The sequence below is a fragment of the Centropristis striata genome, chromosome 23 (genome assembly GCF_030273125.1).
Source record: "Centropristis striata isolate RG_2023a ecotype Rhode Island chromosome 23, C.striata_1.0, whole genome shotgun sequence".
Lineage (NCBI taxonomy): Eukaryota > Metazoa > Chordata > Actinopteri > Perciformes > Serranidae > Centropristis > Centropristis striata.
Genome location: NC_081539.1, coordinates 13,968,518 through 13,981,372, shown reverse-complemented (window position 1 = coordinate 13,981,372; position 12,855 = coordinate 13,968,518). Strand labels below are relative to the sequence as shown.

The following is a 12,855-nucleotide window of genomic DNA, read 5'->3' as shown; positions in this document are numbered from 1 at the left end:
GAGGTCGGTACAGAGCTGAGTCTCTAAAGACGGTTTGTACAATTCAGATCACACAGGTCATCCACGGACCCTGCTTAGCTGGTGCACTGCACGCCACGACTTACCGACTTCTGCTTCTGCTTAGCTGTGGTGAGACGGAAGAGGAGAAAGAGAGAGGTTAAGAACAGGCATGCATGCTAGCGGACGGGTGAGCGCCGAGGGACGAGGACGGTGATCGTAGACAAACAGGACTGACGCTGAGCAGCCACAGGCATTTAGTCAGAGAGACGTGCGGACGAACAGAAGAAGAAGAATAAAGGGATGGGTAGTCCAGAGTTTACCTTCTTAAAGAAGGGCATTCGTTTCTCTTTTGCTAGGGGTGACATGACAGTGTTTGGACTGGCTTTAGGGGAGCGCAGGTTGACTGGAAGCTCATTGTCCTCGGGGTCTAAGTCTGTGGCGTCTATGTCAATGGCTACGCACACAGACAGACAAGACCACCGTCACACAGATGAACACAGGAGGTCACAGGTAACGACCTACATTTCTCACAGAATGTATGCCACAGCAAACTGACAGCAAATGAAACATGTAATAGTACAATTATGGCCATTAAAACATATAACTGACAGGAAAATGTCACTTTATTGCAGTTAGAAATATGAAATATGAGATATCTAAGTAGCAGATCTTACCTTCAACTTGAAATCAGCAATTAAAAGTTGTTTAAAAGGCATCAAAGACTCAATTAAGTATAAACTTGAAGTTGCCAATCAAGCTACTCACCAGACGAAGGAGGAGTAGATTTCCTTGAGTTAGGAACCACTTCACCTAAACTAGAGGATGAGTTTGCTCCCAATTTACTGAAAAGAGAAAAAGTGTTACATTTGTGAGATCAACAACTTCTTAATGCCGCACACGAGAGGAAAGTCAGCTCTCTCCACAATTCGAGGCGAGTCAGAACCAAATATCTGCCCAAATTAAAATGTAGTATGAGATTTGAATCGTAAATATAAAAAATGTTTGACATGTGCGACCTGAAATCCTGTAGCGAGAAAGTAACAGTGACTATTAAGAATATTAAGCAGGAACCCGTAATAGCCAATGAGAGCGTGCTGACTGAATGTTTAGGTCATACTGATTCCCACTTTTTAACCATGATTTCATCCTTTTCTTATCTTTGTTGTTGCCAAACATACCACAGAAGTATAAACATTCGACTCAAAAGTCCACCTCCTCTCCACCTGGTAATGTATAATATGTATGATTTTACTCCTTATAGGATATCAGCTTCCATGTAACTCGAACCCTGATTTTAGTCAATCTCACAGCAGAAAACTTTGGTGCAGATGAGGGTTTTTACCTGGAGTGGAACTTGCCCTGCTTGGCCCTCTGCTCCTGGAGGATACGAGTGTTTTCAAGCTTCACTGGACTGGGGATGAAACCGATTTCACAGCCTTCCTTCACCAGGCGTCCTATCCACCAGTCGTTGTTGAATTTCTACCCGGAATAAGTAAAGACAGTTTTATCTTAACCTTTCTCTAATGTTGCGGGTCAATTTAACCCATTTCAAAGTTTAAAAACCTAAAAAAAAAAAGTTATAAGTATTTTTTCATAAAAATAAAAAAAATAAAAATCAAGTGATGTAAAAGTGATGTAAAACAATTGTCTTTTATATAGAACATACATATTGATTGAAATGGTTAGTAATGGAGTTAATAATTAAATATAAACTATGTTTATTGGGATTTTTTAGTTTCTGGACCTTTAGGTAATTAAAAATGCCTCAGGTTATTGATGTTCCTGAAGAAACAAACATACCAGGAGGGTATTTCCCTCCTTATTTCCCTGTGTTGCGGCCTTGAATATCATCTCTGATTGGAAAGTTAACCACTCACCTCTTTGACATGGAGGAAGTCTTTAGCCTCAAAGGAGACGGCCATGCCCGGCACGGGGACATCATCGTCGAGACACGGGCTGTAGTTGACATTTGTGCGAACAGCAAATGCAACTGGTTTGGTCTGCAGGGAGTAGAAAAGAGAGGAAGATGAATAAAAAATGTCAGATTGTGCAACAGATATAAATGGGAATTATATCACAATCCACAAGAGAGGCCAAATGTTTAAATTATGATCTTTTGAGCTGTGATTCTTGTCTGCGCGTGAGGTGTAAAAATAACCCTGGGTGAGGGATACAAGTGGGCTCTGACTCATCCAGACTTAGTATCTCTCAATGAATGACTTTGCTGCCGCTCTGTCTCTCCGCTACAGGCTAAAACACTTTTACAATTCAGAGTGATGCAACATGTTAGCGTCTGTAGCAATCACCACTTCGACACCGATAGTAAAACAGGACTCTTGTCTTGCACTTACTTATGAGCAGCACAAACAGCACTCGTGTAAATGGCTCATAAATCAATCCCAGCATCTTTACAATGCTTGAATCGATAGAGGCCTTCCTATGACTGCTGACCTTCCTCTTTAGGGCAAACGGTCTATTGAGATAATGCATACAGCTAATGAAATGTTTCCTGTTCTCCTGAAAGCTGTGATATAACCACCAACACTTACTAGCTGTCCACATGAGCTGAAGCAACTTTCTTATCTCCACAGACATTTTGTGCACAAAGCAATGTCCATAGTGACATTTGATACAGAAATAGGATTTGAATAAGATTTAATAAGGTGACATTAGGAAAAAAAATGTTATGTGAGAACCATATGCTCACAGATGAACCCTCTGAATATAGATCCCTGCATGAGTAGAATATAGCCGTATAAAGACACACATCAATTTAAGAATTACATAAAATGCTTTTGGACATAATCTTGGAGCCAGTCTGGCGGCGATGACAGCAACAGTTGGCAACATGGTCATGCCCTCAACTAGATTACATTTGCTCTGCCTTTGACTGTGTGACAAGCGTGACAGAAGTCAACGGAAAAGCCAGAACGAATGCACAGGGATGTAGCTTAGAGTAATCTCACACACTGAATATTTACCTGCAGATGAAAGAGAGCAAGATGAGGTGAAGGGTGTGTAATGTTCAGCTGCAAGCCAAACTGAACCCACTAGATCACAGCTGTGATGCTGTAACTTTAGTTGGATAAAAAAAGCTTTCTAAGTGCACTCAAATCTGGCATGCTGTAGTCGTTTAATCATAGTAGTCTGATTTTCCTATAGCAACCTAAAAACAAACGTACCAACAGGTTTCAGATCAGTGCAGATATACTATACAAGACAAGGCAGATCTTCACATCTCTTTTAGTATAAAGTTTTGTGTGACTTCATAAAGAAACTCAATGTAACTAAAATTAAAGAAACTAAAGTTGATTTGGAATAAAATCCAGTGGAAACTGTCTTTCTATATATTTAAAACTGCAATAATTGTTAAGTGACATTTGACTCAAATTAAGTGTCAAATTAAGTCAGTATTAAATGCAGACAAGTACCACTAGTATACTGCCTCAGCTCTAAATCAACTGAGAGAGCTGAACAAAGTGATCAGATCCCAATCAGACCTCAATGTAAAAACAACAGAATGTATTAATACCAGGTGTCAGTGAAATCAGGTTAAATCATATTTAGATTTTAAAGCCAGGTGTAGAGTGGGTCAATGTTGCATTCACAATTGGTTTCTGCTGCAACCGAGTGGCCAATAAAATCCAATATTGCAGGTTTAAATACTCAATACGGGATTAAATGACTAATATTTTTCATGCAGCACTTTCCCGTTCACCTTCAACCTTCAACAATAACTGATTGGATTTTCTTGGCTCTGAACGCTACTTGAGATCAGTGAGGCTCAGTGCTACGGCGGTGATTCATAAGCGGCGGCGACGACCGGCGACTCTCTTTCATCATCACTGTCCACTGCTGCCTCATTGATATACAACAGGTGTGAAGTGACTGTGATGATCTATGAGGGATTATGGAGATAATACATTAGTGAAATCCTCCTGGAATCATTCTCCTCATACGGACAGCAATGTAAATATTCCATGAAGTGATGGTTGTAAGCTGTGTGTGTGTGTGTGTGTGAGAGATCTACATTGAAGAGATCATCCAATCCGATGTGCGGTGCTGGGGACCCGTAGAGGACAAAGTGTCCTTGCCGTTTGCATGCATTGAGTCACATGGCCGCATGAAGGTATGAGGTCCATTAGTACACGTATGTATGTGTCTCATGGACCGCTGCCCCTTTCCTCCCTCCCAGCTGCTCTCCTCGCCTTTATCCATCATGGCCGCCTGTCAGGTGAAGCTTTCTATAGGCTTAATGATATTTTACGCACCTATAGGCATTCACGCACACATTCATGTCCCAATATGCCACCTTGTATTAGAGGTGACTGTTGTTTTTGTACATAATGGCACATTAGCACTGCTGTAGAGTATCTCTACATCTCCTGGCCGAGCCCATACTGCTCTGTTGCTTCTTACGTAACACGGGCCTTCATTATGGATGCCGTATTGACTGCAGTGAGGGAGGGAGAAGGACAGAGGCGGAGGGTTAGAGACCGGGTAAGAAGCGTGGGAGGAGGGGAAGAAGAAGAAGAAAAGAAAAGGGAAAGGAGATGGACAGCAGGATAGCAGATGATGTAGTGCCAAAAAAGGAATCAGAGGACAGGAAGTGAGAGGAGACACATTCATGAAGATAAGAGGCAGAGTGAAGATAAGACGGAGATAACCAGCTCAAGAGAAGCCCTATCTGTAACTGGGAACCCTGGGAGACAGCACTATGGACCGCAGCCAATTAACACCACACGACGCTCGTCACAATATCACATCACACCATGAATATTTCAATACATAATACCTCCTGGTGCTCTCCTCTCTGTGCTTACAGTGACTGAGTGCACACTTGCCCTTGCTGTGGCTGATTTTCCATGTTAACATGCCACATGCCTCTCCATTAGCAGCACGCACAGGATCTCCTGCTATAAATCAACATTCCCACATTGTTTCACCTTGAATGCTGCGGATCGATTTAACTGAATTCTCTTCAGCTACGTTCTCTGGCCTCAGGCTGCACCGAGAGCCTGTAAAATGAATCATTAAATGGTATGAAGGGAGCCATAACCTTCATTAATTTACTGTGGGAAGGTATTTCTATAATTAGCCAAGGTTGCTCTAATATATTATATAAGTAACGATAAATTAAGGCCATTGCGGCTACCCGTTATTGTTTTGTTGTTTGTTTTCCACGATATCTCTATATCTACATTAACTGTAATTGTAAACTGTGTAAATAAATTCAACCATTTTATTCACTGTTTTATATCTTGATAACACTGCATATATGTTTTATGGTAAATCAAACATTTATAACTCAAATTATATAGTCTATATACAGTCATGGAAATAAATATTAGACCACCCATTGTTTTCTTCAATTTCTTGTTCATTTTAATGTCTGGTATAACTAAGATACATTTGTTTGGACAAATTTAATGATAACAACAAAAATAGCAAAAAAAAATGTCATGGTTTTCTTGATAATAACCAAAGCCATTATCAAGAAAACCATGGAAAATGGCTAGATATCAGCTCTTAAATTAAACTCTTATTAGCTATTTTTGTTTTTATCATTATATTTGTAAAAATGGCTCATAAGAGTTTAATTTAAGAACTGGTATCTAGCCATTTTCCATGGTTCTCTTGATAATGATTTTGGTTATTATCAAGAAAACAATGGAAAATGGCTAATAATAAAACAATGGTCTAATCATTTTTTTAATGACTGTACAATAACCATATAGTAAAGTACATTTTTGTATACTCCATGCTTCATGTTAGCAAAAAAAATCTAGAAGTGTGTAAATATTGATGTAAAGCAGTTCGGCTGCTGGTTTTTCGGTAATTGCGGTATGCATATCGCCCAAACCTACCATCAACTCCTGAGGAAAATATCTCTTAGCAGCTAAATGCAGCCAGTTGCTTACTTTACAGTGGGTTTACTAGAGCCTTTTTTTGCTGTAAACAGGTGTCTGCTGTAGCTGAACATAACACCTGCGTTATAGGGCTGGGCGATATATCGATATAAAAAAATGTATATTGATATATTTTTAAATGTGATATGGTATTAGACCATATCGCATATATCTAAATAGTTACATTTTTTGTTCTTTCTTTTTATATAAAAGCTGCCCTTACTAGGGTTTGTCATATTTAGTTATTTTGTAATGTTTGTTTTCCTTTTTATTTGTATGAGTACTTTATGGAGCTTTGATTTTTTTAAAAAGGTACTCCTGTTGTTATACAGTATTTATGTCATCTTAAATAAATGGTTTCAATAAAACTACTTGTGATAATACTTGGCTTTGACTTTGACAGAACATTTGCTCTCACTTTGCGATAAAAATATCGTAATATATATCATATATCGATATTCAGCCTAAATATATCTGGATATGACTTTTGGTTCATATCGCCCAGCCCTATTATGAGCTGAAAGACAAAACAATCAGCTTAAAGATGGTGAAACGCTACATAGAGCTGAGGGAAGCTTCAGAGTCGATAATTATCTAAGTTTTCAAGTAGCTTTTTCATCACATAAAATTATAGCCATTTAAAATACTTATGAAGCCAGTCACCTTTAACGGTTTGCCTTGAATTATTATTTTTTTAAAAACAGATTACAGTCTCATGACATCATTCTAGATGTGCCCCTAATCAGGTGATATAAGAGGTCAGATGGACTGAGGGCTGTTTCACTAACCAGTCGAATGGATTAAAAAGGACTGGGCCTGGCACAGCAACAAGGATCAGAGATGGGTGTGCCAACATCTTGCAGAGACCTGGCTCCATCGCGGCATCCCGGGTCAGGACCATTGCCTCATCTATCGCCAGTGACTGATGTCATTGACTACTGAGCCCAAAATCGTGATATAAAAGCTCCCACCCCCCTGTCCAACACCAGGGCATGGATTTGTGGTGGCATTCGCTTCAAAAGTAACAATTCTGAATAATCAATGGTGCACAAATTTGCAAGTGCAACTAATGGCGGACTTGGGTTTTTTTTCCCAATTTTGAAGTTTGAACTAATCCTCTTTTACGTTGTGCTTTGGATTTTGTATTGAAATCATTTTAACTTCTGCACTTTTCTATGTATATGGAACGCCCTCATTTCACAAATGATAAGATAAGATATGTTTTATTTATTCTGCAGTTGTCACAGCAACTCCAGATACAGACACATAGATATAGAAGACAGAATAAGAATATCAAAAATAAGACATATACATGCATTTCTGCTATTTGGCATTTATCATTATTAATATATATTTTTGTGTTTGTTTGTTTTCCTGAAAGCACTTTGCATTTTACAGATATTGCACATTGGAGGACATATATTTTAGCATTAAATAGGTTAAATAAGTTGTTGCATGTAGTGCGTAGTGTGTACTGTATGAACAGTGAATGAATATATTTTAATATATGCAAAGGTATACACACTATAGTATAAGTAGTATATGACATAAGTTGACAGAAATTCTTTATTTTTTTGTCTAGATATAGGTTTTGTGCCCATATAATTTGATCAGTTTTGCATAACTTTCACAGACGAAACCATCATCCATTGTGAATGTTTCACTGTGGACATCCGCGTATGCTAATTCTGTAAAGTCCCCAATATGGGTCAAGCTCCGAAAACCCTGGCTCTACATACTGCAACTGTAATGCTCTGTCTCTGAAGTTTTAAATGTGAGGACATTTACTATTCATCCAGTTTGTAGTGCAGCCTTTTTACTTGTTGAAAATTTCAAGTATCCAGTTTTAACCTGAGATAACCTGCAATTATCTCAGACTCGAGAAAAAAGCTTCTCTACAGCCACAGAAGACATTATACTCACTGGTTTCACAGACTGACCAGTAATTTTAGTAATTGTAATGAATAAAACTGATTAATGACAGCAGAGGGTGTTTAGTATGTGCATATATATATATAAAATACATGCAATGTAATGTGGGAAAGTATAGTGGGCAACATTACAGGCATAAACTCTATCCCCACTCCTTACGAATATGTTTGGTATGTTAGGGAAGTCATTGTGAATTACTGCCTATAAAGGCTCACAGTCAGGGAGTCTGCACTTCCTCTGACCCCAGCTTGCTCTCTCTGGTGGCCGGCCCACTGAGAGGCTATTTTTTACTAGTCATCTGTCATGTAAAATGCCAGCGGGGGTAATCTACGCCAGGTTATCTATAAAGCCAACTTATCTTTTTAATTAGTGAGCCAGAGAGGGTGACTCTGGAAAATAACAACACAGATCTGCTGGAATGATCTGTCTTTGCCAGCTATGAGCTACCTCCAGACACAGCGCGGGAGGAAAATGTCTGTGAGAATGAATGGATAGCCAAAAGCTTACAGCTAATGAGAGCAGTAGCTGTTATAGACACTGAACACCCAATAAAAAGACAATAAACCAATTTTTCAGACACTTGTTTGAATTAATATGCAAACACGGAAACTATCCAATGAGCTGCAGAGCAGGAAGAGAACAAAATGTGCACAGAAGATAGTTGAATTATTTCTCAGATCAAAGGCATGAATCTTAACAGTGCCAGCGATTTGAGTGATTCTGTGGAAGCAAGCGCTGATTGCAATTCCTGTCGCGCAAAGGCAGGCCTGCTCTGCCGTGTGTGTGTTTGTTTATATGCAGCTAATTGTGGCCCAGAGCAGAGCAGAGCAGAGCAGGCGAGGCTTGGCTCTGATAAACAGTGACGCTGAGCCCTCTGAGGCCCCTAACCTCTCACATCGGCAGCCCCTAACAGGCCTTCCCTCATCTTAGAAACCAGCTCAAATCAGCGCCTGCTTCTCTTTTAGTCCCCTAGCTCTTCCTGCAGCGTTGTTTATTAATCCCACCCTAGGACAAGTTAAAGACATATGATTTAACCATTATTGTGTTATTGTCTTTGATGAGGCTGGGAAGTCAGAATAAAAATATTTGCTCCAGAATGACAGCAACTTCATACAGAAACCTGGACATGAACAGGTCTTGTACGTGCTCTGACAGAGACCAGCTATCTCTAGTGTCCCCCACTGAAACCTGACTGGTGACCCCCCCTATCAGATTGAGAATACGATAGCTAATTTTCTTGCCACTATGAAAAAAAGAATAAACATGTAGGCCCAGAAAGAAAAGAGACCAAAACGGAAGCAGACAGAGCTTCTCATCTTCCAAAAACAAACCAACCAGTGTAAAGTTTACATTTCTGTTTGAGTGATGCCGGACATCATTCATTCAAGCAAAATAAACCAGTTTGTGTCTGTGCGCAAACACTTCTATACTTGTGGGGACCCTCATTGAGATAACGCTTATGCCCCTAACTATCACAACTACATGCCTAAAACCCTAAACCCTGATATAATAAAATGTTTTCCTCTTAATCTTGATTGTTTTGGTGTGAGTTGCAGAGTGTTGGCGGTATTAGCCGTAGAGAGAGGACTGCCTTCTCTCGTTTCCAGAAGAACTAGATGGCACTCGGCTTGTGGTGCTCAAATCGAGTGTGAATGAGTTTTTCAAATGTTTGGCACTTTGAGCACCACAAGCCGAGTGCCATCTGGTTACATTATAATCAAGACAGGGCTGACATCTCTGTGGCTGACATCTCCACACCAAAACAATCTAGATTAATAAATAATAGTACTACAGGTAAGAGGAAAAATATTTAAATAAGTTTTATTTTGAGATGAACTGTCCCTTTTACCTAAAACTATTTCTAACCTTTAACCCTAAAACCTAACCTTAAAGGTGCACTGTGGAGTGCAAATGAACAAATGTCTCAACAAAAGTCTTGCTAAAAAACATTGTTTTTATTCTGTTATTTATAGGCCATAAAACATTTGCAAAGCTATTTTTTTTGTTGCAATGTTTGCACTGATATTTTCTATCTCACAGTTTTCGTCTTCCTTGCCTTTTCAGGTGCTTTGCTATGTTTATTTTGTCATTGTCGCATAATAATTATCATAAAGTAAAAGAAAACACACATTGATAACGGGCCCCTCTTCTCAAAGTCTTTTGGATACCAACCTTGGCCTTGTCGAGCTGTGCCTGAGCCTGTCGCTCTGCCTCTCTTCGCACTGCCTCCTTATCCTCCTCAAGGGACACATCGGAGTCTGATGGACGGCTGGTGTAGGAGTCGGCCGAACCCTGCGGAGACAAAAACACCCAAACTCAGCTTTGTCCGTTTGGTATTCACACTTTAAAAAATGACAGGTGTCGAGGAATCTGTGGGCTTCACAGCATCATGAGGACTTAATTTGCTCTGCATTGGCCTTCCTCTTCAAAGAAAGGTTCAACTTTGGAGTTGAGCATCTGATGTGCAACTTAGAAATGTGCAAACACACCCACACAGACTGAAGTGTTCAGCTCTGATCATCAAAGGAACCTCAGCTAATTTCATGAAATAATGAATGTGGAATCTCAATAAAACGAGCAGGCATGTTATCCTACTATCAATTACATCACTGCAACAACTGTAGCAAATTACGAACACTTCCTCTTTTTCTGAGAAAGGATGCCAAAGGACACAAACTGTCTTTCACAGAGTCACATCCCCAGCAGCTCTTCTTCTATCCTTAGCTCTCTCTCAGCTGCTTGCCTGCAGATTTGTTGTGATCCTTGTGTGAGAAACACTGGGGGAAATGTTGTAGAAGACCAGGTCCCAGTATCTCTCAATGTGATATGTGGTTTTGACAGAGCTATTAAGACTCACTCACACCAAAACAAACACACAACTGCTGCCTTGACGCACTCCTGAGTGCAGTGCATTGGTGCACACCATCACATGCACACACGTGAAAACAGATCATAAATAATTGCTGAGGTTGTTCAAGTAATACTTGCACGCTATTGCTTTGTAGACCGTAGTGTTTTACGATGCCCTACAAAGGTAGAGAACAGTTACAACAGACAAGCTGAAAAGAAAAGGAAAAAGGGTTTCACATTTTCTGGCTGTGAAGTGTGTAACAGATGGACAGGACATAAAAATGTCTTTTCAAACAATAAGAACATTATTGACAAAGACCCTAAATATGAAGACCATAGATATAACCTCACCAAATCATGAATTTGTTCACCAACATTCAGCAAGACTAGTTTAGCTCTCTCAATGACCAGAATTATCTCCTGCTTTATTTATGTGGGAAAACAAGAAAACGATCAAGATGTTAGTCATCACAATCAATATATTTCAATTAGAGGAAACAGCAGATAGGGAAAAAAAACAAAAACAGTAAAAGTAAATTTAGCTTTAACCACAGCTAGCTTTTACTATCTTGTCAGCTAGTTTAGCTAAATTTGTCTCTGACTGTCTTAAGCTGTTTTCTTTTTATTCACACATTTCAAAGACTTAGAAAAATGTCTATAAATAGGCTACATTATTAATTAACAAATAGAATATATCTTGACAAACATCAGCAAGTCAGATTCTGGTCTTAAAGGAAAAGTTCACCCCATTGCAGTTTAATGTACGAACTATTTTCTTTTTAGTTTAGTTTCTACATTATACTGCTCACAACAAAAGGTCTGTGGATTATCTTGAGTAACTAGGTAAGGATCTCTGGAATGAGACAATGCTGTTGAGTTTTTAAGTGCTTTTTGTTTTGTTGGCGCTTTTAGCCCTACCAGCCAAGGTCCATTATTTTCAAGAGCAGACAGACATCTCTACAGCTGATATCTCCAACACTTGGCAACTCATGCCAAAAATAACCTAGATTAATAAATAGCACTACAGGCAACAGAAAAAATATGCTTTATTTTTAAGGTTTACCTCCCTTTAACTACATTTTGACTGGCATAAACATGTAGTTATAGCATTTTGGTACTGTAGGATACCACTTGTAGCTACAGCTAACTGAACTAAAATGAAATACTCATTAAAGAAACAGAAAAATGTGAAGAAAAGTTTCATAATTTCATTGATGTTGAGTTGGAATGAATAAAATACATTTGCACAAACACTACAGAATAATATCCCAGCATCACATTGTTCAGTTTCAGTTAAGTATAAATCAGAGATTAAAATAGGGGCTTTTTTAACTAAGTGATGGCAATGTGAGCCTTATCCGTACCTGCACGCTACTATGCCACCCACACAAGGTCTTTCATTCATCTCACTGCACCATTACACTCTGCTGTCTGAGTTAAAAATAGCCTCCCTCACTCTCTGCCTGATTAGAATTACCCAGCTATCACACACATACAAAGGAGGATGTCTTCTCCACTTACATTACCTGACTTACGTATAGAGACGATACAAGTGTTGTTATCATACATAATACAAGGTTATCCATATTTATGTCCTCCATCTTACAATGAAACCCTGCTGCTCGTCAATTCTCTCTGTGTCTCTCATTATCCCTTCTTTGTACATGATATGAATAACTCTTTTGAATGAAATCTCATTAAATATCCATGTGCTGCTTTTCCCGTCATCACATTAATTATCATAATAATCTCCCCAGTGGCTTCAAAACACCAACAAGCAGTCAAACTATGTGTCAAACGCTGCTCAAGCTTGAATATGCAGCACTTCCACATCCGGATGAGATATAAATGTAGTAAAATTGGCATCTTATTGCACATTAGCCTCTCTTTTATGAGCTGCATTTGGCCTTCAAAAGTGCAGGTGAAAATACCTGGTATGATTATTCCATCAGGTCACGGCTAACGATGGAGCGTGTTCGAGAACGCCGTCCCAGTGGGTCAGCGGGAGGTGACATGGAGCTCTGCCCAGAATCTGACAGCCATAACTGATAACAACATCCAGCTTCTCATCATCACCAGGCAATATACAACCGTGCCACACTGACCCCAACGCTGCAGACTGATGGATGGAAGTAGAGACACACGCACTTACACATGCACACAC

At 39.4% G+C, this 12,855-nt stretch overlaps 1 protein-coding gene across 3 annotated transcripts in view; it reads right to left on the bottom strand.

Moving 5' to 3' along the window:
• cacnb2a (calcium channel, voltage-dependent, beta 2a) overlaps positions 1-12,855 on the bottom strand; it is an 83,937-nt gene that overhangs the window by 19,905 nt on the left and 51,177 nt on the right. For 2 of the 3 annotated variants that reach the window (XM_059327246.1, XM_059327247.1), the window contains 5 exons: positions 10,014-10,133; positions 1,878-2,000; positions 1,343-1,479; positions 766-842; positions 321-454 (listed from right to left, as the gene is read on the bottom strand). In XM_059327246.1, the coding sequence (XP_059183229.1) occupies positions 321-454; positions 766-842; positions 1,343-1,479; positions 1,878-2,000; positions 10,014-10,133 (591 nt within the window). Of the gene's footprint in view, positions 1-104; positions 125-320; positions 455-765; positions 843-1,342; positions 1,480-1,877; positions 2,001-10,013; positions 10,134-12,855 lie in introns of all 3 variants that reach the window. The other variant, XM_059327248.1, reaches the window with a different exon arrangement.